The 26,652-nt window shown below is 38.3% G+C and overlaps 2 protein-coding genes and 1 long non-coding RNA gene across 6 annotated transcripts in view; 2 read left to right on the top strand and 1 right to left on the bottom strand.

Moving 5' to 3' along the window:
* Tdg (Thymine DNA glycosylase) overlaps window positions 1-24,281 on the top strand; it is a 52,115-nt gene extending 27,834 nt beyond the window's left edge. Inside the window, exon 6 of the mRNA XM_070218052.1 lies at window positions 24,161-24,281. Coding sequence (XP_070074153.1) covers window positions 24,161-24,232 — 72 coding nt within the window. The 3' untranslated portion in view covers window positions 24,233-24,281. The remainder of the gene's footprint in view (window positions 1-24,160) is intronic.
* LOC108066335 (uncharacterized) lies at window positions 9,648-11,419 on the top strand. The gene is made up of 3 exons (XR_006412356.2): window positions 9,648-9,759; window positions 9,819-9,986; window positions 10,053-11,419. It is a non-coding gene; the product is annotated as an uncharacterized lncRNA (long non-coding RNA).
* zfh2 (Zn finger homeodomain 2) overlaps window positions 21,622-26,652 on the bottom strand; it is an 84,764-nt gene continuing 79,733 nt past the window's right edge. For 2 of the 4 annotated variants that reach the window (XM_070218051.1, XM_044395416.2), the window contains one exon: window positions 23,579-24,964. In XM_070218051.1, the coding sequence (XP_070074152.1) occupies window positions 24,338-24,964 (627 nt within the window). In that variant the 3' untranslated portion in view covers window positions 23,579-24,337. Of the gene's footprint in view, window positions 23,302-23,356; window positions 23,420-23,578; window positions 24,965-25,049; window positions 25,140-26,652 lie in introns of those variants that run through there. The other 2 variants (XM_044395418.2, XR_006412531.2) reach the window with 2 other exon arrangements.

The following is a 26,652-nucleotide window of genomic DNA, read 5'->3' as shown; positions in this document are numbered from 1 at the left end:
TTTGGTGTTCGTAGTTTGGAAATGGATGTAACAAATGGTCTAAGAAGATGTTCCTCAGACTTAGCTTTCTTTGTGTTTAAAGATAATGCCAAATCTGAGCATCTTAGTAGCATCTTAAAGGGCATGCCTGGCCAACCACAAAAAACATTAAATACTAGAGAAACGTTTTCCTTACATGATTGCTCTTGTGCTACGTGCTACGCGCTGAATTCGGCTATAATTTATACAACTATACAAAAATCGCCGAAATTGTGATTACGTAATATATGGACAGCCCCTTATACCCTTGTAGAGGGTATTATATTTTCAGTCAGATGTTTGCAACGCAGTGAAGGAGACGTTTCCGACCACATAAAGTATATATATTCTTGATCAGCATCAATAGCCGAGTCGATCTAGCCATGTCCGTCTGTCTGTCTGTCCGTCTGTCCGTTTCTATGCGAACTAGTCTCTAAGTTTTAAAGCTATCGCGATGAAACTTTCCCGAAAGACTTCTTTCCATTGCAGGTAGTACATATGTTGGAGCGAGCCGGATCGGACCACTATATCTTAAGGCTTCCATAGGAATATTCAAACAAATATAAGAAAATTCATTGTAACTTTGTAGGAAGTAGGCGTTTTGATTCTTGACTACTTAAAAACAAAATTGAAATAGAAACGCTGAATCTGGAATCCCTGGAATGGCGCCGAGTGAGCATTACTTTAAGGGTATATAAGCTTCGGCTGGCCGAAGGTAGCTTACTTTCTTGTTTTTTATATGCAGTTTATTGTTTTGGACGACTTTTTGAAAGTCAGACACTATTTAAAATCGTTTAAGGGGTTAGAGGGGGCGAGGCCCTCTAATGAAACAAACTTGCGCTGCGTATAAACCCCAAGAATCTGCATGGCTTATCCCAACTTTAATAATTTTTTAGATCTCAGCGTTCATACGGACAGACAGACGGACGACGGACATGGCTAGATCGACTCGGCTAATGATCCTGATCGACAATGTATATAACACAGGTCGACAAAATCAAGACTTTTTCTTGGCCCAAGAATAAACGCTACAAAACCTAAAAGAATTTTAGCTGTAGATTACTACCTCATTCTTGGAAACTTTCCATCACGTCGAAGTTTTTAGAAATCCGTGGTCAAAGTTCCAAATTTTCGATTTTTAGGCACTTTTTGCGGCTTAATAGTAAGAAAACCTTTCGTAGCTCAGAGCCACAATTTAGCGGAAGTGGTACCTTGAACCTTTAACTTCAAGAGTGTCCAATCACAAAGTTGGGCGACCTCTATTTCTTTAGCTACAATGGATTTTACAGAAGTACTTTTTGTCACTTTTTTTCATCTATAGTAGCCTGATATTTTCCTTGTTGAACTGAGACCCGTACACATACAATACATTAAAAATATCAGGCTACTATAGATGAAAAAAAGTGACAAAAAGTACTTCAGTAAAATCCATTGTAGCTAAAGAAGTAGAGGTCGCCCAACTTTGTGCTTGGACAATCTTGAAGTTAAAGGTTCAAAGTACCTTTTCCGCTAAATTGTGGCTCTGGGCTACGAAGGGTTTTCTTACTATTAAGGGCCGGTTTCTCGAGTGCCGGCTAACATTTCTCGAACAGATAAAGTCCCTGCTAAGTCATTTCGGCTTTCTCGAGCATAAATGTGAGAGCTAACTTTGACAGGGACTCGGAGTCCCTGTTAAGCGTTTTCGGCTCGATAGCATGACAGCTGATTTCCCAAAGCCAACTAAGAAGAAGAAACGAAATCACAGCTGACTTTTCCTTTGAATTATACCCAAACAGCTGATGAAATAATCGAAGCATGCCATTTTTTGCACTTTACAGTGCGTTAACAGCACTCTGTAATTGTTTCTCGTTCAGATAAATTAAAGTAGTCGAGAAAGCGGATTTGCTTTTACGAACAGTCTATCTGGTATTTAAGTTTTTCGAACAGATAGCTATCAGGGACTTTGACAGGGACTCGAGAAACCGGCCCTTAGTCGCAAAAAGTGCCACGGAACTCTCAAAACATTGACGTGATGGAAAGTTTCCAAGTATGTGGTAGTAATCTACAGCTAAAATCCTTTCAGGATTGGTAGCTTTTATTCTTGAGCTTTTTTTTTGTCGACCAGTGTAATTTATAGGGTTGGAAACGCTTCCTCCTACCTATGACACACTTTTGCACTTTTACTTTACGAGTGACGGGTATAACTAGAGAGAACGCTACATTCGAGTACCTAGACGACCAAATACCCGTTACTCAGCTGAATGAGTGTGAGATAGATGGGATATGCAAAAGGACAAAAATGAGAAAGTGATCAAAGAAAAACAAGTAGGACGGAACATGTTCACTCACTCAGTTAAGTGAGCAACTCTTTTTTCTTCACTCACTCATGAGCAACCCAACACAACAGCAAAGACACTGCTTGCTTTTGACAGTGGCGCCATCTATCGGAAAATTAATGATTTGATCATAAGTTTATAATAAATATGCCTAGTTGAAGGGTGTTCTATTACCAGAAAAATGAGAACTCATAAGTCAAAACAAAATATAAAATATGCACTAAAAACGACAAAATATCGTTCTTTACACTTGAAAAAATTGGACTTTATATAAAAACATGCCTTTTTTATTCAGGGAGCTAGACTTTACCAGAAAACCTAGGTCGCCTTCGAAAAACATTTTGACGATTTTATTTTGTAAACTGGTGTAATCGATGTTTTTTTCGATGTTACTCAGAAGAATTCGTTTAATTAAATTTTAAAACGTTTTGGCAACGGTTATTAAATTTAAACATTATTGGAATTTTATGCCGAAAACAAGTGGATCTGGAGTACGAAAACCGAAGAATCTAATCGACAGACATGGACAGCATTAGCAAAACCAGATTGAAAATAAACATTTATACAGCTTACGTCGGGATCGTTTTTTTTTGTTTTATCAATTGATAATAGATTAATCTATTAGTAAATAAAAAAGGCTGTTATTAGACTTGGTGTCCAATGTATACATATGTAAGAGTATTTTAACATTAATCAAATGTGTTTTATCTGAAGTATTTAGCGATTTTAAGACATACCCATGTATTTTTTATATTTTGTTTATACTTTGCTTAATTTATTTTAGAAAATACAATCTCTTTCCAAGCCATAAAACTATTTTAATTGGTTTGTATTTTATAATTGGCCAGATTTTATTATTTTCTGACCATATTTTTGTCCATTTTTCCTCAAAAATTATTTACAGTTTACAGTTTAAAGCGTATTCTTTTTCTGCGAGGGGATATATTCGTTATACTTGGCAATGTTAAAACTTGATGATGTTGGGGCGGCGGCTTGATCGTAGAACTGCTGAAGTCCCAGGGAAAACGGCGGGTGCGATCCGCGTAGAGATTGGGTATTGAAAAACACGGGAAAAACTTTTCGGGGTATTGCGCGACGTGCGGCTGTTTATTATTACACTTGTAAATTGGAACTGATTACATGGAGCCTAACTTAGCGGCTCCAGAGCGGAGCGTAGAGTTGCGGGAGAGTTGGAGAGGGAGAGCGAAGGGCAGTGCGAGCGAGCGAGATGTGGACATCTGGAGAAAACTGCCGCTCGACACTGCCTCCCGAAATTAAACGCCCTTTTGGCGTGAACATTCTCCCCCCCCTTGCGAGGACCACCGTAGCAAAACATCAGGAGAAGTATCTGCAGGATAGCGGGAGCGATCGTCCAAGTGTAGAAGAGTGTGGTGGTCCTTTCCACACTTCTGGCAGCAATTCCCACTGCGGCACGAGTCCTGGGAATGATCGTGGGCCAAGCAATTCGAGCAGTATTTATGCATATGTACTTCCTGGATCCTTTTCTGGGCGCTAAGCCGTAGAAAACGGTGGCATTTCCGTAGCGGATGGATCTTTTGGCAGACTCGGCATTGGTAGGATTTAATACCTCGGGAACGTCTGTCATCCAAGGCGGGATTTGAAACCCAATAATCGGAAGAATTATCTGTAGGATAGACCCTTGTAATCGGGTCGGGATCGGACATTCGGTTAATCCCATGAACGTTGGAAACACGCGCTGAGAAAGACGAAATTCTGTGTGGGATTGAGGCTGACACTGGCCCTGGAGGTTTGGATGGAATCAAAGTAATTGTAGAATTGTTGCTTGGATGCAACAGCGTATGATGCCGACTTTGGCAAGTAAAGCAACTGTGAGCGCTAATGCAATCCTGCAATTTATGGCTGCTTGCAAAACACGATCATGAACGATCATTTACCCGCATTTGGAGAAAGCGTGGACATATACGCACGGGGTGTTTTTCTTTTAAACACAGATCGCAGCCTTTGGGTATTGGAAGTTCTCTCGTGGTGAAGGACTTTATATTTGGAAGTTCTGCTAATCGAGCTGGGACTTTGGACGGAACTTGGAGTGAACTAGCAGACTGGATACTATCGACGGTCTCTAGTGTTCGGTGGCGCTCAGTCAAAAAAGAATCTAGCTCTAGCCAAGTGGGAATTTCGGCTTTATTTTGAATGGATTGCTCCCATAATGAGAGCGTGAGCTTTGGTAGCTTTGTGGAGCAAATGTAGACTAGAATAGGGTCCCAATTCTCAATTTGAATGCCGGATAGTTCTAAGGCAGTTAAACATCCTTGAATCGTGTGTTGAAGTTCCTTTAAGGCTGCCCCAGACTCTTGTGCCATGGATTGCACATTGAACAATGTTTTTAGGTGGCTGTTCACCTGAAATCGCTTGTTTTCGAAACGCTCAGTTAGACTTGTCCAAGCTGAACGGAAGCCATCATTGGTGAGTGGGGACTTGGAAACTATAGAATGAGCTTCGCCACTAGTTTTGGCATTTAAATGGTACAGCTTTTCAACAGGCGTCAGACTCGGATTGTCTATATAGATCGCCGTGAAAAGGTCCCGGAAAGTCGGCCAGCGAAGATAATCGCCTGAGAAAATCTCCGTATCGATCGGAGGAAGCTGACAGCCAAACGAAATTAGATTTTGGGGAGAAGATGCTGGAGGTTGAGATGATTGGGAGGAGCCCTGTTCGATTTGTTCGAGGATGTGAGCGGCCACCTTTTCGTATATATCGTACGTTTGAAAGTATTTTAATTTGAGGTCGGCTTTTAAGTCTGAGGCACTTTCGCCTGCCGCCACAATACACTTTAAACATACGTCGTAAGCGTCCTCCACTTTACGCCATAAAGCTTGGACTTGGTCGCGACGGACTTTGCAGGCGGATACGGATGGAATCGAACCATCTGGACTGTTGACGCTGGCCTGGAAATGGCTCAAACGGTCAGCTGTGGCAATAAATCGGCTTAAAGCTGCGGTTGCCATTACGGATATATTTTAAATTGAAATTTATGATTCAAAAAATAAAGAAGAAAAAATTAATAATTTTTTAAAAGCGAATTGGAATTTTAGGAACCAATCGGAAGTCGTAAGGATATACGGCCACAATCGAATTTGTTGTGGATTTTTTAATGATTTTGAATTTTTCGGAATAAGATAAAAAATATATTAATTAAATAAATAATTAATATTTTGACAAAGGTACGGTCACACTGTACGGATGGAATCGGATCAAATATTTCTGTACTAGTTTTAGTAAAAATTATTTTGAAATTAATGTGGTATTTTTCTCTAATATATTTCTAAAGAATAATATTCGTTATTTTTTGGATACCCTAAGACCACGGTGCGTTTCGAAAAATGTGGAGGAACGTATGTATGTATGAACACAGCGAACAGCTGGATAGAGCGAGGGCACCGATTGCGGGAGTTGTGGAGACTTCAAGTTAGTATGTATGTATGTCTGTGTGTTTGTTTATAACTGCACGATATAATTGCAAGTTTTCGCTGTTTTATATTTGTGGTATTAGGATTTTGGAATTGACTTAGAGAAACGATGTTGATGTGGGCTGTATTCGAAATCGTAGTTGAAGTGGACTGTATTTGAATAGTAGTCGGAGTGGACTGTATTTTGAAATATTTACATATGTAAAAATATATGCACGCAGCAGGAACACAGTAAAAACACAAAGCTGCCAATTTCGGCGAATCACTTTGAATCTGAAATATTTACTGTGGCTGGATTATATATTTTTAACAGACACTCGGAAAATGTAGTTTATAGACCAGGAATATATATTAGGGTCTTGGAATTGATTTAGACACGCAGAGTAGTATAAGTGGACTGTATTAGAATATTTATGTATAAATATATACACGCAGCTGGAACACAGTAAAAAATGCAGAGTGAAATTTTTGCGGAACAATTTTAAACAGCGTAAAATTTTACTGTGGCTGGATTATATTTTTACATACACTTCGAGTTTTTTTGAATATATATTTATTTGTAATTTAAATAAATTGTCACTACGGATTTGCAAACTTGTGGATAGCCACGGAATTTTTGGGAGTGTACGGAAGTTGGGCACAAGGGAATTGCGATATATTGGAATATATATATTAAATGCCGTTACGTCGGATTAAATCTCTTTTGGATTTAGACAAGAAATCATACAACAAGTTGAACGAAATGGGGTTCGGACAACTTGCTGTATAACCGGCAAATAATAGGAATTGGCAAGCACTTATCTGGAGCGGGTCAAGCCACCGTAACTGCTGCTGAACGCTGGTCGGAAATATCCGGCTCGAAGGATGGACCTAGCGAAAACGATTGTTACCTCGCAAGTCTATTTTTACTATAAACAAAAATCTACTAACCACTTAAAAATAAATGATGGCTCAAAGGTGCAGGCCTTTGGGTATTAAATTATTCATATCTTATTTTATCCAGCGCAGGAGACATAACGGAACTAAAAACATCGATTTTTTTAGATATGTAATTTATACTTAGCCTCAGCAACAAGGTTTTGCTGTACAGGTCAGTCGGGGACCCTTCGCTAACGTACTGCATTCAAATATAGGGCTGCTTCGGATTCCAACATTATGCGGGTTTAAAGAATGCAAAATAAGGCTCTGCACACGGTAGCGAAAGCACCGTGGTACGAGGTCCTAGCCAGTGACCTACACATCCCATTAGTGAGAGACCAAATTAACATGCTCTCAAGCTGCTCGAATGACCGTCTTCTGGATCACACCAACCAACTAGCTGCATCCTTGGCAAATCCATCCAACAGAAGGAGGCTGAGTAGTATTGTCAGCGGTTTAAAATTGTTATTCACCACATGTATGCTATATTTCCAGTTATTTTTTTATATTTTCTGAATACGCGTTTTATAACCATTTAGTTGGTTAATTACACTTAAAATAAAATTGTATATAACAGAAACATACTTGTAAACTTGTATCTTTAAATTGAACGGACAGTTTTCTTCTTAGCTAAAGCACTATTTCTTATACTTGTTTCTATACTCATGGAATCTTCAAGAGTCAGTCAATTTATAGGTATTGACGAAACGAATACATTTCAGTTCAAATTTAGAGGAGGCGTGGCACCTACAAGAATCTGCTTGTTAATCCCAGCTTTCTAGCTTTTGAGATCTTAGCGTTCATAGCCACGGACAGACAGGCGGACACAGCTTCGGAAACGCTCCCTTTTATCTGTTACTTATAGCCTCTTCCTATAGAGTCCACCAGTGTGAAATGGTTGGGATTTTTGACAAATGTGAAACTCGCGGTCCCACAGTGCACACCCACCATCCAATAATAGCTGACTTGAACTCAGCATAAACGAAAGGGGATTTCAGCTCGGCAAAACTGTCGTAAAATTATGTTCTCCTAATCTTATTGTAGAATAATACAAAAAATACAATAGGATCGAAAAATAAACAAGAGAGAACGCTATAGTCGGCTTGGTGTCCCGACTATCTAATACTCGTCACTCAGCTAAAGGGAGTGTGAACGCTGTACTCGGGTTGGTGTCCCGACTATAATCGTAGCTCAGCTAAAGGGAGTGCGAGGGAGATAGATATATATAGATATTTTGATTGCGTATAACTTCTTAATGAATGGTCCGATTTTAAAAATGTCTTCTACATTTCGATAGGTATAAATATACACAACAAAAGTGCATTTATGCTTCTCGGAAATTTTTAAAGATATGAGCGCAGGACACATTTTAAAATCGTTAGTGGGCGATTTTGGGCGTTAGAGGGGGCGTGGCGCTCGGCTGAAACAAACTTGCGCTGCGTAGGAGGCCCAAGTATTTGTGTGGAAAATCTTAACCTTCTAGCTTTTGTAGTTTCCGAGATGTCAGCGTTCATACGGACAGACAGACGGACAAACGGACTTGGCTAGATCGACTCGGCTAGTGACCCTGATCAAGAATATATATACTTTATAGGTCGGAAACGCTTCCTTCTAGCTGTTACATACTTTTGCACGAATACAATATACCCTTTATATACCCTACGAGTAACGAGTAATCTCTGTCCAGGGAGGATAAGTAATTCGAAGCTGTGGGGACTGGACTGGTACTGGGTCCCTATTAAATCAATTACAAACAAATACATGCCAAACGTTTTTATAATTCGGACCACTTTTCACCCCTAATATGAAAAACTTTACTTTTTGATAATAACTCTGGTCTTAAAACTAACTATTTACAAGCGAAATATTTTTTATTGACTCTATTCCTGCCCTTGCAGAAATAAATTCTTCAGTTTTTTGTTTGTTTAACACTGTTGTACAACTCGAAAAATTATGATTAGATGGCTTTAGGACACACAAACTGTAATATAATCAGGAAGACGTACCTTACCGGAAAACGAAGGTTTCATTCATGGTATATTTAATCGATTTTTTCTTGTAAACTGGTGTTATAAGAATGGTAAAAATCCAAAGATTGGCTGACATTCAGACACAAAAATAATTGGCATCAAAAAAATTTTCTCAAGAACCACCGAAGAAAAGATACATCAAGTGATATGTTCTTAAGTTGCGGCAGATTACTCGTAAACCAGCGGATCAAAATATTTGAAAATTGGAATTCTTATCCATTCTTATCAATATCGCCTGGAGCAGTTTTCTCAGGCTTGTTCAGCTAAGCCCTTTGTGCTGTTTTGGTAATTTATAGCAACTTTAGAACTTTAAGTGAAGTGCAGAATATATTCTGAGACTTCGCTGCAAACATTGATGATTTCGTACGCAGGACAGCTTACATTTTGGGGCCCACTCACTGCAACTTGTTTGCGAACGCTTTTCCGCTTATTATAATAAATAAATAAATAAATATTAGGCCTTAAAAAACAAACATGTATTATGTGTGTGTGTTTTGTGAAACTAAATTGCCTTTCACCCATGGTAAAAATCGTAATAAATAATAAAAACCAGTCAAAAAAATTGGACATTGTGGCAGTCTATGCGCCTATGTAGGTCTGGAAAGAGTCTAGTATCCAATTGTCTGATGGGTTGTAACGGCGCCTGAAGCGACTTGGTTTAGAATTTTCGCCTAAAAGCTGACTGCAAAATAGTTAAAGCGGGGTTTATCTTAGGTAGTTACCAACCATTCCAGATTTCGAAACAGCTGTTTCAGAGATGCAGTGGAAAGCTCGATTCTGGCACCTGTCATATGCATCTGCCACGAACTTCCGCCCATACCCTAACCGCACCTATCCAAAATCCGGTAGCGTTCTTCTCTTTTCGACCACCGTGATAGCCAGACGTACAATCCGTCCGCGTTTTCAATTCGCTATTTGAAATTTTTGAAATCATAGTGAACATAACGCGAAACGGGCTAAAGTCAATCCCAATCCCAAGCAGCAGAGAAGACATAATTTGTGTTTTGCGGGTTACAGAAGAATTCTGATGTAAGTGAAAACTCACAAAAGGCAGAAATTTTCCAATTTAACCCCAAAATATTCTCTAGATATCTTTCCTCCGGGTCACGATTGGCGTAAAAGCCTCGTCTAAGATCCATTTTACTGCCGCCGCAGAGAAGTGCCCTCTGGGGCTTATAAATTGGAATACCTCGCTGGAAACGACGTTTGGAAAATTCCAAATCACCCTTACCGTACGGCGGGGGCATGATCAGCAGGTAGATAAATATTATTTCGGTGGGAAAACCATGAGCTTGTGCTTATAAGGCTTTAATTTGTTCTAGATTGTGCCCCACATTAATATTGGCGTTTAAATAAGCAAGATCCAAGGCGCTTAAAAAAGGAGATTCGACCCACATAACCTACAGCGAAGGCATCACGTGGCATGGCAGTCTAAACCTTATTTTTTTTAAGTGATCGCTTATCTAACCTAAAGCCCAACGACCATGTTTTTCCGGGAAATAAAGTAGATGTCAGCCAGCTAATTCCCGAAAAGAATCTTACCTACACAAACCAATAAGTGGTAATCGCGCGCCTAATGCTTTAAATTTCCCATTCACCGGTTGGAATCTGAATTCCACGATCCACAGTCCACTGGGTTCCATTACCTAATTCCAATAAGCCGAAACGGTAAAGAAAATTCGGTATACCTTCAATTTTGCCACGGAGACCTCGCGCTTGGAAAGCTATGCCTTCCCATAACTAAACCTGGAAGGCGACGTTCGTTTTTTTGTAGAATAAAGTAGAGTAATATATAAATCTAATTAAAAATATGTAAAGAAATTTTGTAAAGCGGTTCAAGATTCCAGTTAGGTGACGTTATCGGTTTCGGGCCTCAGAATTTCAATCTAAATAACCTCAAAAGGGTCGCGAGTGTTAAGAGATTTAATTGAATATTATTATTTAACCCCATGGCGACCAAGTTTGCCTGTTACAGCCACCTGCCCGGGAGATCGATCTTTCGCCGCTGGAATGCCTACAAAAATCAGTGAGTTTTAATCTTACATTTATCTTTGCCAAATATATATTCAAAATATCTCACACTTGAACAAATACCCCTTGATTAATAATAAAAAAATAAATAAGCCCTATGGAAAATAAAGTGAATTAAACAAGAGCCCATTGCCGATCGCGACATCTTATGAATAACAAGTTAATTAAATAGATTTTGGCTGGAATGAAAAGAAACATGCTGAAATTATAACGAAGATTTAATTGAATATTTGAAAGTCCCTAATTATCGAATTTCGAGTTTATAATTTAAAATTATCTTTATTTTATATTTCTAATCCTCTATTTTTTTTATTATATACATTTTTATTTACTATACCCTTGCGTCATTTACAATTAAATCTTGAATTACCTCTATTTAAAATTTTTATAAGAGCAGCCATATTATATTCCGATTATTGTTGGAAGACCTTGTAATGAATACAAACTTTATAAATGAAAATGTGTGTGGAATTTAGATCTTAATTAAATGAACACGAATTTAAACATGAACCTTGAGTAGTTCAATATTTTAACTCTGCCGATGATTCTGCGGTCGTAGGGGAAAAGGGGTCACCAGAGCCATGCTCGAGGATGGTGATCATAGGTTGGGTGGGCATCCCGCGACCACTACAACATCTGTGGCATCGCGTTTACTTACTTTTTTTTTTCGAACTTTACTATTCCTTACTATCTTTTCCTGAATCTGTCTATCATTCTCTTCCGGTTTTGAAATCTCGCCTTTCTTCTGTCGTAAGCATGCTCAAATCTTGTCTTAAAAATAATAATGTGTAGCTAGTGTGCCGGTCCGTTTAAGCAAGACCACCACCCCCAAAGCCGACGAGCGAGAGCCGGACCCATAGCATGCACCCGCACGAACGGATCGTAGGACTCACCGCACCCAAGTTACTCGTTACACGCTACAGATATTAATCATTATTATTAATAAGAAAAGTGGCGCCCAGACGTGTGTGGCCTTTGTGAGTACAGTATTCACTCATTAAGACTCACCGATAGATAAATTCAAATTCTTTTCTTTATTTCTTACAAATATTTCAACACTTAACTTTCATTTCTAATCACAACTTCCTTCTTTGATTTATAATTGACTGATAACAGAGGTAGAAGCACCAGTCTTCTTTCTGGCCTCAATTAGAAATCAGGGATAGTAGTTTCCTTCATTAGGCTGTGATGTTGTTTAAAACTTAGTCCGATGAAAATACAGAACGTATACAACTTCGGTTGATCTTCTGGCTCGGACTGGTTTACCACTTCACTGTCTTAACCACTCTTCGGTAAATAAAAGTTTTCGTTAACACAGGCGTTACGGAATATAGAGGCATAGAATTCCAGTGCCCTATCCACGAATGATTAACGGGAGAGATTATTTACATTTCGCCTTAGAGAGATTAGATTTCCACAATATGAAGAAGGAATATTAGAGAATCCATTTTCGAAGAATTAAAATATCTAGTCCGCTTCATACTGTTAGAAACCTAATCAACTCCCTCCTTGAATCTACATCTATAAACTATTCATCCTTCTCGAGAACGTTAAAGAAGTAAATATTATTCTTCCTACGATACGCAGACATCAAGTGCAGAGTTTAATTGAAGTTATTAAAGAATAAAAAATCGCACGGTAGATTATTACTTGTTGAAGTAATTTTATAAAGACATTTTCTAAAAGATTTATTTTTTTTGTATTGCTACCTTTTATCTAACTTTGGAAATTATCGTAAACATGGGGTTAGATCGATCACCAAGCAAAGGCTCACAGGAAGCCACCAAGCCAGTCTGTCCGATATGCAAAGCTGAAATTAAAACAGCTTCTGAACTTTTTGAAACCACGTGCCATCACGAGTTTCATAAGAAGTGCATTGACGCGCTTTTTAAGAAAAGTGACTTGTGCCCAGTATGCAAAGTTTCCTGCAGGCCAGTGGTCGAAAAGGGGTTACAAACTCGGTCTCAGTCTAAAGGTCGCCAACAAGAAGTAGCCGACAATACCCCAGGTCCATCTGGAAGCGCTCAGAGCAGCAACAATAGTGTTACTGATCAAGCAACAGCAATAAACACAGTCACTATGGTCTCCATGGAGCGAAGACTATTCTCGCTTCTTTCCGAGAAGATTACCGATTTAATCCAAAATACAGTAGAAGAAAGTGTACGGAGATTGATCACTACTCCGCCAAATTATGCTGTTGGCGGCGAAGAGAGACCCGCAACTCCTCCACCGGTAGACGGGGTTGATAGCGAGCCAGTTTCTGGTGTCGAACAAATCCAAAACAGGCATCGGCTCATGCCTAACATAGGTTCCCCAGGCTCTCACCGAAGTAACATGTCCGATCTCCTAACTAGACCCGACAAGGTCGTCCATATTTTAAACGGATGGAAAATTAAATATTCGGGGTCAGGTGTTTCAATAGACAACTTCATTTATAGAGTTGAGGCGCTAACGCATCAAACGTTAGATGGAAATTTCTCGGTACTTTGCCGGAACGCTAGCGTTCTCTTTGAGGGCAAAGCAAACGAATTTTATTGGCGTTACCATAAGTCGGTAACCGAAGTCCGCTGGGATTTGCTATGCTCTGCTTTGCGCATGCAATTTCGCCAGAAAAGGGATGACATTGACATCGAAGAGTTGATCCGAAACAGAAAGCAGAAGCCTAGCGAAACTTTTGATAGCTTTTACGATAGCGTAAATATTTTAGTCGATCAACTAGAACTACCCTGGAGCTCGCGAAAACTTGTCCGAGTTCTCAAAAATAACCTAAGGCCTGAGATACGACATGAACTACTGAATGTCGACATTTCAACAGTCTCAGAGTTAAGAGAAACCTGTCGTCGACGCGAAGCTTTCCTCGACGACGTCAAACGCGCGCACGGGTATAGTAAAGGTAACCCGTTTAGACGCGATATCTCAGAACTGATTCCAGAATCTGATTCTCATAAAGATTCTGAGTCGGAAAATGATCTGGAAGTAGACGCGTTTTCTTTAAAATGCTGGAATTGCCGAAAAGATGGACACATTTACCAGGATTGTTTAGCCGATAAACGACTTTTTTGCTACGGCTGTGGAGCAGATAACACCTACAAGTCAAATTGCGTGAAGTGTGCAAAAAACTCCAAGTCCGGCGCTTCGAAGTTGCCGTACAAACCGAAAACTTCGAATACCTATCGCAATCAGTCAACAATGACCGATTAGACGTGGATGCACCATTCCTTGCACCACAAATTATCCCTGACGTTCCAAAAAGCAATGTCAGTTCTTTGCTGCATTGTAAAGTTAAAAATTTACCTGATATTTCAAATCCAAAATTTTGTCACGACCCTCCCTTGGAAAGATTCAAATCTCGGAGTTCTAAAAGAATCAAATCGTTTTGGCAAAACATTAGAACCTGTCGGCTGGGATTGAAATATATCTGTTCAGTTCCTATCGGAACACGAGATCCTAGACCGTTTTTGCCGATTCGTTTATTAGATCGCACTGTGTATGGTTTACTTGACTCCGGGGCATCCATAAGTTGTTTTGGAGGTGATTTAGCTAGCGAACTCATGAAGAAGGATGATGCTTACAAGTCGTTAAACGTTAGTGCTACCACGGCAGATGGAAGCCCACAACGGATAGTAGGCAAGATGAAGGTTGACATAGAATATGGAAACATTCAAAAGTCTCTAAACATTTATATTGTGCCATCACTAAAACAAGATCTATACTTGGGTATAGACTTTTGGAGGCTGTATGGTCTTCTTCCCAGAAATCTGAATATATCCGAGCTAGAATCTAAAGAATCTAGCAAAGTCAGCAGCGAGGTCGAGGTAGATCAACACGACTTGTCTGAGGCAGAAAAGTTACAATTAGCCAATGTTATCAATTGTTTTCCTTCATTTACTCAGGAAGGCCTTGGCAAGACTAGTTTGATCACACATTCAATTGACGCCAAGCCAATTAAACAGCGCCATTTCCCTGTCTCACCTGCTGTTGAGAAGAGTATGTACGCTGAAATAGACAGAATGTTGCAATTAGGGGTTATTGAAGAGTCGGAAAGCGCCTGGTCCTCTCCCATAGTCATGGTCACAAAACCTGGCAAAGTCAGGATTTGCCTAGATTGCCGGAAAGTCAATAGTTTTACCGAAAAGGACGCCTATCCGCTTCCTCAAATCAGCGGCATCTTAAGTCGGTTGCCAAAAGCCGAGTATATTACTAGCCTTGATTTGAAAGATGCCTATTGGCAAGTGCCGTTGGAAGTTCAATCCCGAGACAAGACTGCATTTACAGTCCCTGGTAGGCCACTCTACCAATTTAAAGTAATGCCTTTTGGGCTTTGCAATGCCACCAGCACAATGTCTCGCTTGATGGACAAAGTCGTCCCAGCGCATCTCAGGAACGAGGTGTTCGTATACTTAGATGACCTCCTGGTAGTATCGTCAAACTTTGAGAACCATCTTGACGTACTTAGGGAGATTGCCGTTCACATCAAGCGTGCAGGATTGACAATCAATATTGGCAAAAGTCATTTCTGCATGCGACGTGTACGTTATCTGGGGCATATCATTGGCGATGGCGGAATTCGAACAGATCCTGAAAAGGTTAAAGCAATCACCGAGTTTCCTGTCCCGAAGACCCTGCGAGGTTTAAGGAGTTTTATGGGTTTATGTGGTTGGTACCGCAAATTCGTTCCGAATTTTGCCTCTCTCGCTTCTCCTTTAACCGATTTAATGACAACCAAACGAAGGTTCAGTCTTACACCAGATGCTCTAAAAGCATTTGAACTCTTGAAGAGTCGTCTCAGCGAGGCTCCGGTGTTATGTAGCCCGGACTTTTCTAAGCCATTTGCCATCCATTGCGATGCTAGCAAGTCTGGTGTCGGTGCTGTGTTGGTACAGGTTTCCTCCGAAGGAGATGAACGCCCTATAGCCTTTATCTCGAAAAAGCTGAATCGAGCTCAAAGAAACTATACCGTGACCGAACAGGAGTGTTTGGCAGCGATAGTAGCCTTGAAGAATTTTAGAGCTTACGTGGAAGGACATGATTTCACGATCATTACCGACCACGCCTCGCTTAAATGGCTTATGTCCAACCATGATCTCAGTTCTCGTTTAGCTCGATGGGCGTTAGCTTTGCAAAGATATCGATTTAAAATTGAGCATCGCAAAGGAACGATGAACGTGGTTCCCGATTCCTTGTCCCGCGTTAACGAGGACGAAGTTGCGGCAGTTGATTTGCAGGAAGGTTTGCTAGTTGATTTAACTTCCAACCACTTTAAATCTCCTGCTTACAAGGATCTGATAGCCAAAGTTGAGGAGAAGAAAGCTAATTTTCCTGATCTTAAAACAGAGGACGGGTACTTGTATAGAAAGGCAGAACATTTGACAGGAGAACAAGTACACGATGAATATGCATGGAAACTTTGGATACCATCAGAGCTGGTCCCCGAAGTTCTTTTTCAGGCTCACAACAGTCCGTTGGCTTCCCATGGCGGGATACACAAGACTGTTGAGCGCGTTAGGAGGTATTATTTTTGGCCTCGCCTCGTGCCTGACGTGAAAGCATACATTAATGCCTGTGAGACATGTAAATCGACTAAACCACCAAATCATGTTCTCAGACCACCGTTAGGAAAAGCGCCAGAAACCGTACGGCTTTTTCAGCGAATTTTCATCGACTTTCTCGGACCTTACCCACGTTCAAGAAGTGGAAATATCGGGATTTTCATAGTCCTCGATCATTTTTCGAAGTTTGTATTCCTCAAACCGGTAAAGAAGATAAACGCAAGCGTTGTAATAAAGTATCTTGAGGGGGAGCTATTCATGACATTCGGAGTCCCCGAAACCATTGTGTCAGACAACGGATCCCAGTTTCGCTCCGAAGCGTTTCAGAAGCTGATGAAGCAGTACGAAGTCTCACACATTCTAACTGCTGTTCATTCACCGCAAGCCAACGCTTCTGAACGCGTGAATCGTTCAGTCATTTCAGGGATTAGAGCATACTTAAGACCAGATCAAAAGGACTGGGACGAGTACCTTAACAAGATATGTTGTGCTTTAAGATCTTCAATCCATTCAAGTATAGGGACCACACCATACTATATGGCGTTTGGCCAACATATGGTTACTGCTGGTTCGACTTACGCATTGTTGAGGAGGTTGAATATGCTAGATGACCGATCTCTCATGTTTAATCGACAAGATTCGTTCGAAATAATTCGTGAGGAAGCTGGAAAGCAAATGCAAAAAGCTCACGATGTGAACGAAAAAAGGTATAACTTACGCTCAAGGGAAGTATCGTTTGTACAGGGACAAGAGGTATTTCGCCGAAATTTCAAGCAGAGTTGCTTCCAAACGGGCTACAACGCCAAGTTTGGACCGTCATTTGTAAAAGCCCGTATTAGGAGGAAAATAGGTAACTCTTACTATGAGCTTGAAGACTTACAAGGTCGATTACTAGGCAATTATCACGCCAAGGATATTCGACAATAAAGTCACTCCAGGCGTTATCAGTCTAGGGTATCTAGAACTAAATACCCTAGTCTGATTGTAGCGGGGGGGTTTTGTAACGGCGCCTGAAGCGACTTGGTTTAGAATTTTCGCCTAAAAGCTGACTGCAAAATAGTTAAAGCGGGGTTTATCTTAGGTAGTTACCAACCATTCCAGATTTCGAAACAGCTGTTTCAGAGATGCAGTGGAAAGCTCGATTCTGGCACCTGTCATATGCATCTGCCACGAACTTCCGCCCATACCCTAACCGCACCTATCCAAAATCCGGTAGCGTTCTTCTCTTTTCGACCACCGTGATAGCCAGACGTACAATCCGTCCGCGTTTTCAATTCGCTATTTGAAATTTTTGAAATCATAGTGAACATAACGCGAAACGGGCTAAAGTCAATCCCAATCCCAAGCAGCAGAGAAGACATAATTTGTGTTTTGCGGGTTACAGAAGAATTCTGATGTAAGTGAAAACTCACAAAAGGCAGAAATTTTCCAATTTAACCCCAAAATATTCTCTAGATATCTTTCCTCCGGGTCACGATTGGCGTAAAAGCCTCGTCTAAGATCCATTTTACTGCCGCCGCAGAGAAGTGCCCTCTGGGGCTTATAAATTGGAATACCTCGCTGGAAACGACGTTTGGAAAATTCCAAATCACCCTTACCGTACGGCGGGGGCATGATCAGCAGGTAGATAAATATTATTTCGGTGGGAAAACCATGAGCTTGTGCTTATAAGGCTTTAATTTGTTCTAGATTGTGCCCCACATTAATATTGGCGTTTAAATAAGCAAGATCCAAGGCGCTTAAAAAAGGAGATTCGACCCACATAACCTACAGCGAAGGCATCACGTGGCATGGCAGTCTAAACCTTATTTTTTTTAAGTGATCGCTTATCTAACCTAAAGCCCAACGACCATGTTTTTCCGGGAAATAAAGTAGATGTCAGCCAGCTAATTCCCGAAAAGAATCTTACCTACACAAACCAATAAGTGGTAATCGCGCGCCTAATGCTTTAAATTTCCCATTCACCGGTTGGAATCTGAATTCCACGATCCACAGTCCACTGGGTTCCATTACCTAATTCCAATAAGCCGAAACGGTAAAGAAAATTCGGTATACCTTCAATTTTGCCACGGAGACCTCGCGCTTGGAAAGCTATGCCTTCCCATAACTAAACCTGGAAGGCGACGTTCGTTTTTTTGTAGAATAAAGTAGAGTAATATATAAATCTAATTAAAAATATGTAAAGAAATTTTGTAAAGCGGTTCAAGATTCCAGTTAGGTGACGTTATCGGTTTCGGGCCTCAGAATTTCAATCTAAATAACCTCAAAAGGGTCGCGAGTGTTAAGAGATTTAATTGAATATTATTATTTAACCCCATGGCGACCAAGTTTGCCTGTTACAGCCACCTGCCCGGGAGATCGATCTTTCGCCGCTGGAATGCCTACAAAAATCAGTGAGTTTTAATCTTACATTTATCTTTGCCAAATATATATTCAAAATATCTCACACTTGAACAAATACCCCTTGATTAATAATAAAAAAATAAATAAGCCCTATGGAAAATAAAGTGAATTAAACAAGAGCCCATTGCCGATCGCGACATCTTATGAATAACAAGTTAATTAAATAGATTTTGGCTGGAATGAAAAGAAACATGCTGAAATTATAACGAAGATTTAATTGAATATTTGAAAGTCCCTAATTATCGAATTTCGAGTTTATAATTTAAAATTATCTTTATTTTATATTTCTAATCCTCTATTTTTTTTATTATATACATTTTTATTTACTATACCCTTGCGTCATTTACAATTAAATCTTGAATTACCTCTATTTAAAATTTTTATAAGAGCAGCCATATTATATTCCGATTATTGTTGGAAGACCTTGTAATGAATACAAACTTTATAAATGAAAATGTGTGTGGAATTTAGATCTTAATTAAATGAACACGAATTTAAACATGAACCTTGAGTAGTTCAATATTTTAACTCTGCCGATGATTCTGCGGTCGTAGGGGAAAAGGGGTCACCAGAGCCATGCTCGAGGATGGTGATCATAGGTTGGGTGGGCATCCCGCGACCACTACAACATCTGTGGCATCGCGTTTACTTACTTTTTTTTTTCGAACTTTACTATTCCTTACTATCTTTTCCTGAATCTGTCTATCATTCTCTTCCGGTTTTGAAATCTCGCCTTTCTTCTGTCGTAAGCATGCTCAAATCTTGTCTTAAAAATAATAATGTGTAGCTAGTGTGCCGGTCCGTTTAAGCAAGACCACCACCCCCAAAGCCGACGAGCGAGAGCCGGACCCATAGCATGCACCCGCACGAACGGATCGTAGGACTCACCGCACCCAAGTTACTCGTTACACGCTACAGGGTGCAATATTTATACCCGTTACTCGTAGAGTAAAAGGGTATACTAGATTCGTGTATACGAAGGAAGCGTTACCGACCCCATAAAGTATATATATTCTTGATCAGGATCACTAGCCGAGTCGATCTAGCCATGTCCGTCTGTCCGTCTGTCTGTCTGTCTGTCTGTCTGTCTGTCTGTCTGTCTGTCTGTCTGTCTGTCTGTCTGTCTGTCTGTCTGTCTGTCTGTCTGTCTGTCCGTATGAACGCTGAGATCTCGGGAACTATAAAAGCTAGAAGATTGGCATTTTGCATGAATATTCTAGGAGCTCCTACGCAGGGCAAGTTTGTTTCAAAAAGGTGCCACGCCCCCTCTGGCGACCACAAGCCCCCTCTAACGCCCACAGTTTTGAAGCTATTATGAAAATAGTAACTGATATGTATTCGCTTCGTCAATACCTATCGATTGGCCAAGTAAAAAATTGCCACGCCCACTCTAACGCCCACAAATCCAATAAACGCTTAAACCTGGCCAGCGCCTACGTTTCCGCCTTTCATGACCAATAGTACCAATATCTGGCGGTAGATGGAGCAATACAATATACACTAGCGCCATCTAGGAAATGGCATTGGAAAAAATCTGCCTTTTTTTCTGTGGTCACTTTAATTCACATTATGTTAATGCGGCGCGCATTTTGTCTCTTTTTGCTCGTATACGTTTTTCACAAGTGCATTCACCTGCGCTAGAGAGAGACGGAAGATGTGCTAGGCAGAATTGAAAGTTTTAGAAAGCCTCTTCTAGAAAGAGATCACTGGGTGAAAATCGAGCGGCGAAAAACATATAAGAAGGCATATTTCTATTAAGTTCTTTATCTGAGTAACGGGTATCTAATAGTCGAGGCACTCGACTATAGCGTTCTCTCTGTTTTAATCTTCCTCTCTTCTTTTCTGGGAAAAAGCAAGTGGAAAATATGGTATTTTCACGAGGTTTCATTCACACCACACATTTTTTCACGAAAAGTTAGGTTTGTAGATGGTTTTCCAAAGGAATTTGCATTTCCCCTACAGCATTGTCTGCTAAAAGGAACAGGATTTCTAACACTCATGAATCACCTTCTCACTTTCCCGGTGAGTTCCCACCCTTGCAATCTCGATCGCGAAATATCGCTGTACACATTTAGAGAAAGGGAAGAAAGAAATTTAACGAAAAGTGAATACATAGTTCTTTTCAATTTTGTGACCCATTCTTCTTACCTATCGGAATTTAATGTTAAAGTCATAAAGAAAACAAAATTGTTTCTTGTTCATATCTTTATTAAGTTATAATTTTATAATATATGCACATCTTTTGCCAATTATTAAATATATAGGAACTTTATAAATATGTATTTATACTTCCTTTTTTGCAAGTTTTACACAATATTTGTTGTAACTCTGATTAATACATAGGTTGACATTAAAATTACTTTTACGTTTAGGTTTACTTATACTCAATGTACGAATCAAGTATTTTTATATCGTGAATATTGTTTGAATCGATTAACTATTAGCAAAATTGTACATACATAAGTATATGATTGGCATAAATGTGTTCAGTAATTCCACTGACACACAAAATATATGTAAATTGACAAAGCTCAGATAAAACCGAAAAATTTAAGAAGAAAAAAACGTAGGGTGTGATTCAGCAAACTCTTTGGGTGGATATCGGGTGGAATTTTTCTGATGTAGGTAAGAATTGCACCCTATCTTGTCCCGAAGAAACTTTCGTTTCACATCCGATAAATCAATTCATAACAATGTACGTAAGGTCTTGTAAAAAATTAATATTGGCAAAAGCGAAGAGACGAAACTTTTGAAGGTTTTGTCTAGTTATGTATATGGTGATATGTTATATATTTATACATACACACGTATGTATGTATGATGGTTATCAATTGAGCAATGAAAGTTCTGATCTCTTCTTTGAAATCTCATATTATTCTGTGTGTCACATGTGTTGATCATATATGTATGTATATGTATTAATTTGGATTAGTTTTTCAAACGAATACCTATTTATAATTGCGAGGGCCTAGTTTCGTTATCATATATATATATATTAGAGTGTAAGTCTGCTTTTATGTTCATACTTGTAAATCTGTGGTTGTTGGCAATTATGAATGCTTAAGTACATAGGTATGAAAATAATTATTTTTTAAAATGATTATGGGATTTTAAACACTTCACATATTTTCAATATTCGAACGTTAATATGGACATGTGTAGATTATTTTTTTTTAATTGCCTGTCATAAATTTAAAATTAGATAAACAGAAAATTTTGTCATATATAGTTATTCACGAACTTACAAGTACATATATTTGTATATCTTTTTATTAAATTCTATAGGAACTTCTTCTTACATTTTTCTTATGTCTCTCAACATATCTATATATTTATTTGCAGTTAACAATACACTTATTCATATACGAGTAGGTATGAATGTACGTGATGCGGAATGAAATTGAATAAATCTAAATTTGTGTAATTTAAAACTGTTTTTAAAAAAGGAATCAGTCTAATGCTATTTTTTTCAAGTAACTTTTTATGGGGAACTGTGTCCTTTCAAAATGTTTTTATTTAGATTGCCAGGGAATATGAAAAATTATAAATATAAATAACGGTACAATAATAGGCTGAGATTTGCATTAAAGTCTAAGATTTGTCTTGGAAGCTTTAATAAAAAAATGGGTTTAATTGTGAAATAGTAACTCCCGTCTCTCCCCTAGAAGTTTACATTTATTGTTTTTTGTCTCAAACATAATTTTAAAATAAAAATATATAGGAAAAGTAACTTAAATTAATTTTGTAGTGTGAGTAAATAATTTAATACGCCGTAACAAATATTTAACAAGGAATTCATCTTATTGGTTCAAAGAAACAGTAAAAACTCATGTTTTCATTTAAACTATGTACTTTATCTTCCCTTTTCAAATAGGATGCATTTGCTATAAGTATAGAAATTGAGTACAATATAGTTTTAGAGATGCAATGTTTTTTTATGCTATAAGCATGCATTGCAAAATAAAACATTGGCACATTTACTCTCAGCATAATTATGACATAATAAAATGAATAAAAAGCGGCTTGTTTTATCATGTACAGTTTCCGAAAATTTAATAGGAACCATGTATGTCTTCAGCTTTTGAAATGATTTTAGAAGATCGGCATGCCGAAGCAGATCTTAATATCATCGATTATATTCTAATATAGAAAACAAAGGCATAAAGCAATCAAATGCTAGGAACTCAGTTTACGTTTCATTAAATCTAATTCATTATATATGTATCTATGTTATTAGATATTTTTGGAGCTGCCTTGTTTTTTCGACTTATCAAGGCTAAGCTCTCCATTTCAAATTGGTTAGGATTGCCTCAATTTTGTATACTTTAAGATTATCGCTAATTTATATTTTGAATAGTTAGGAACACTTCCGTATAATTAGGAAACTCTTACTAATGTTGAAATAGGTGTTTGCAAGAATTTCAATACATATTTCTGTATATTCATTTGGTTCATGGAATGTCAATGTTTTTATAAATTTTTGTAAAATAGGAACTTTTTAGTTTTCGTAGTATGTTTGTTTATGTTTGTATTTTTCTCGCGTACGTATCTTTCTCATCTTATTTTGCGATCGTTTCCGATTCGTAGTCTGTAAGGTAGAATATGTTTAGCGTATGAAAATAAATTTGGGTAGAAGAACTTACCTACGTTTAACCACTATCCACAGTTCAAAGGCCATACCAACTCCATTTACTTTCCACCTATAACTAATAAAACAAGAGTTACTGATTTAGTTGTTACCGATTGAATAATTATCATATACGATTGCGTTACTCTATTCCAACTGAAAAATGTTTATTATTAACTTTTTAAACCAAATAAGAAAATAAAACTAAGTAACAATAAAAACGCAACTAGGTAATAAATGGATTTGAATAAAGTAAAATATTTATTTTTGTACATGTTCCAGTATATTAATGTTATTGGGTTCTTGCATTAATAGGTTTATACATTTAATATATATAGTGATATTTAAGCACTAATCAGGTGTCAATATCGGTAATTGTAGCACCAAATACTCAATTTGCATCGATTCCTACCAAAACATATATATATTTATTTGTGGTCGCTTTTCATAAACATCAGAATAGTGAGTCAAAATTTTACGACGAAAGACTAAGAACATAAAGGGAAAGTACCATGTACTGCTTTGCTGACACTTAAAGTGTCCTTAAAAACTTACTTGGGATGTCACATTCTTCTGCACATAATTTAAAAAATTCCTCATACGAGGTGTGTTGTCTTTTCTGATTCTATTTATGTAGTTTAAACACCCAGGTATACATGATTATACATACAGATGTATATAATATTGTGAGTTCAATTTTTGTATTTATATTTATATATATATCAAAAATAGATATATGTATTTATTAACTATATTTTTATTTTAAATTTGCGAGGCGTTAAAATTATATTCCTAATAATAAGTTTCCTATATTTTTTAGATAGGATGTACCTGCCCTCAAAATTATATGAATATTCTGGATAACATCAATTCGGATCGGGACAGAAAATAAACACAATAAAACTTGTTTGATTAAAAATAAATTGACAAATCTAATTTATACAAGAAATAAAAATCAAGCTGTACTGGTCAAATTAAATCTGATCAACAGATTACATCAAAAAATAATTTTTAACCTCCCGAAACTCTTACCGGTGATATGGTTTCGGTTAAATAGCTGCTGCATAAGTTCCTGATTACCAGTGATCTTTCGCACATCTTCAGATACGACATCGGCAGGCAAATTATGCTGAGTATGACTCTTCGAATCACCAATAGTTGTATCATAGTTAAGCATGCAGTTGCCTTCAGGAAGAGTGTCTGAATCTTGTCCAGAACCCGGTGTAAGATTAGAGTTGTTTGTCGCACTTGTAACAACGTGTTGGAACAGAAAGGCCTTTGATAAGTTGTAAAACCTCTTTTCCCTGTCGGAATCGTTGTCGTCACTGCCGCTGCCATTGCTCTGGGCATAAAGCTCGGTGGTTTGTTCGAGTAGCTTCTTCATCTTGCAGATATGCTCTACGCTAAAAGCGTGCTTTTGGATGTTGACTTGGGTGACTTGGCACAGCTGGCAGTCCTGTAGATTCGATTCGTGATCCTGTTCCACGGATCCGCCATTAGCTTTTAGGTCGCTGACCACTTCCTTGCCACTAGAGCCATCATAGCTGTTATCGTCAGATATGTGTGCATAGTGTCGCTGATTACGGGATTTTTTGTCTTTGGCCCGAGAATTTTGAAACCAGACCTAAACGAAGAAGGAATGAAAGTAAAATATGCATTGTTATGAGTGCTGTTTCTTCTAAGGTGATGTTTTTTTTAGAATGCTTTACCTTTAAAGTTTTGTTTCGCTTGACTTAAAAATAAAGCAGTCTGTTACCCCATAAATGTTTTCGGCTACATGTTTAAGATTTGTATATTCACTAAAAAATAAAGTAAAAACGATAAAAATTAATAATCAGAAAATTATAAAACGATAATTACTAAGTTAAACACTTAAGATATAAATATTAACAAATTAATTAGGATTAATAAAGTTCAATGGTTTAATTGGTATATACAGGTGTGCTTTGATTACTTCGCACCTATCGGTTCTCACAACTTTCGGATTTCAACCTTTTTTAAAATATAAAATTAAAAAATTAAATATATGAAATCAATATATAGTCGGCTGCCCCGACTATCAGATACCCATTACTCAGCTAAAGCGAGTGCGAGGGAGAGGGAGATATAAAACTTTGCTCGGGCATAGATTTTTAACGAATGGTCCGATTTGAAAAATTTCTTCTACGTTTCGATAGGTATAAATAAACGCAACCAAATTGCGTATATACTTCTCCGAAATCTTTAAAAATGTAGGCGCTAGACACATTTTAAAATCGTTTGTGGGCAATTGTGGGCGTTAGAGGGGGCGTGGCGCTCGGCTGAAATAAACTTGCGCTGCGTAGGAAGCCCAAGAATATGTGTGGGTAATCCCAATTTTCTATCTTTTGTAGTTTGCGAGATCTCAGCGTTCATACAGACAGACAGAAACACAGACGAACATTTCGACTCGGCTAGTGACCCTGCTCAAGAGTATATATACTTTATAGGGTTGGGAACGCTTCCTTCTCCCTGTTACATACTTTACTTACGTACACGAATAAAAAAATTCTTTTCCTCTATGAGTAACGGGTATAATAGAAGGCATATCCCAGAGTAGAAAAGAGGGCAATAAAAACCTACCTCTATTTATTTTTATTCCCTTGCAGAGGGTATTATTTTTCGTTTTAGTTTCCGACCACATAAATTATATATATTCTTGATCAGCATTAAAGCCGAGTCCATCTCGCCATGACCGTCTGTCTGTCCGTCCGTTTCTATGGGAACTAGTCTTTCAGTTTTAAAGCTATCGGGATGAAACTTTCCCAAACGTCTTTTTTCTATTGCAGCTAGTACATATCTCGGACCGAGACGGATCGGACCACTATATCTTATGGCTCCCATAGGAATAATCAAAAAAATAATAAAATAAAAATTGTAGAAAGTAGGCGTTTTGATTTTTGACATTGTAGAATCAACATTTTAAGTAGGCAAACCTGCAAGGGTATATAAACTTCGGCTAGCCGAAGTTAACATTCTTGCTTGTTTTTTATTTCGTTGGCAGCTATATGATATAGTCATCCGATTTTAATAAAATGAAATTCAGAAGTATTAAAAAAATGTTATTCTCTAGTTCCGACTTATATACTACCTGAAATAGAAAGAAGACTTTTGGGAAAGTTTCATCCCGAAAGGACGGACGGATATGGACGGACTCAGCTAATGGGATTATATTGGGTGGGAAACGTTTCCTTATAGCTGTAACATACTTTATACCGAATACAACATACCCTTTTCCTCTAGCATTTCATATTATCCCCAGTTTTTAAGACTTATAATATATTATACATACTT

The sequence above is a fragment of the Drosophila takahashii genome, chromosome 4, assembly GCF_030179915.1.
Source record: "Drosophila takahashii strain IR98-3 E-12201 chromosome 4, DtakHiC1v2, whole genome shotgun sequence".
In the NCBI taxonomy this organism is placed as follows: Eukaryota; Metazoa; Arthropoda; class Insecta; order Diptera; family Drosophilidae; genus Drosophila; species Drosophila takahashii.
The sequence above is the reverse complement of the archived record's forward strand: the minus strand, read 5'-3'. Positions and strand labels throughout refer to the sequence as shown.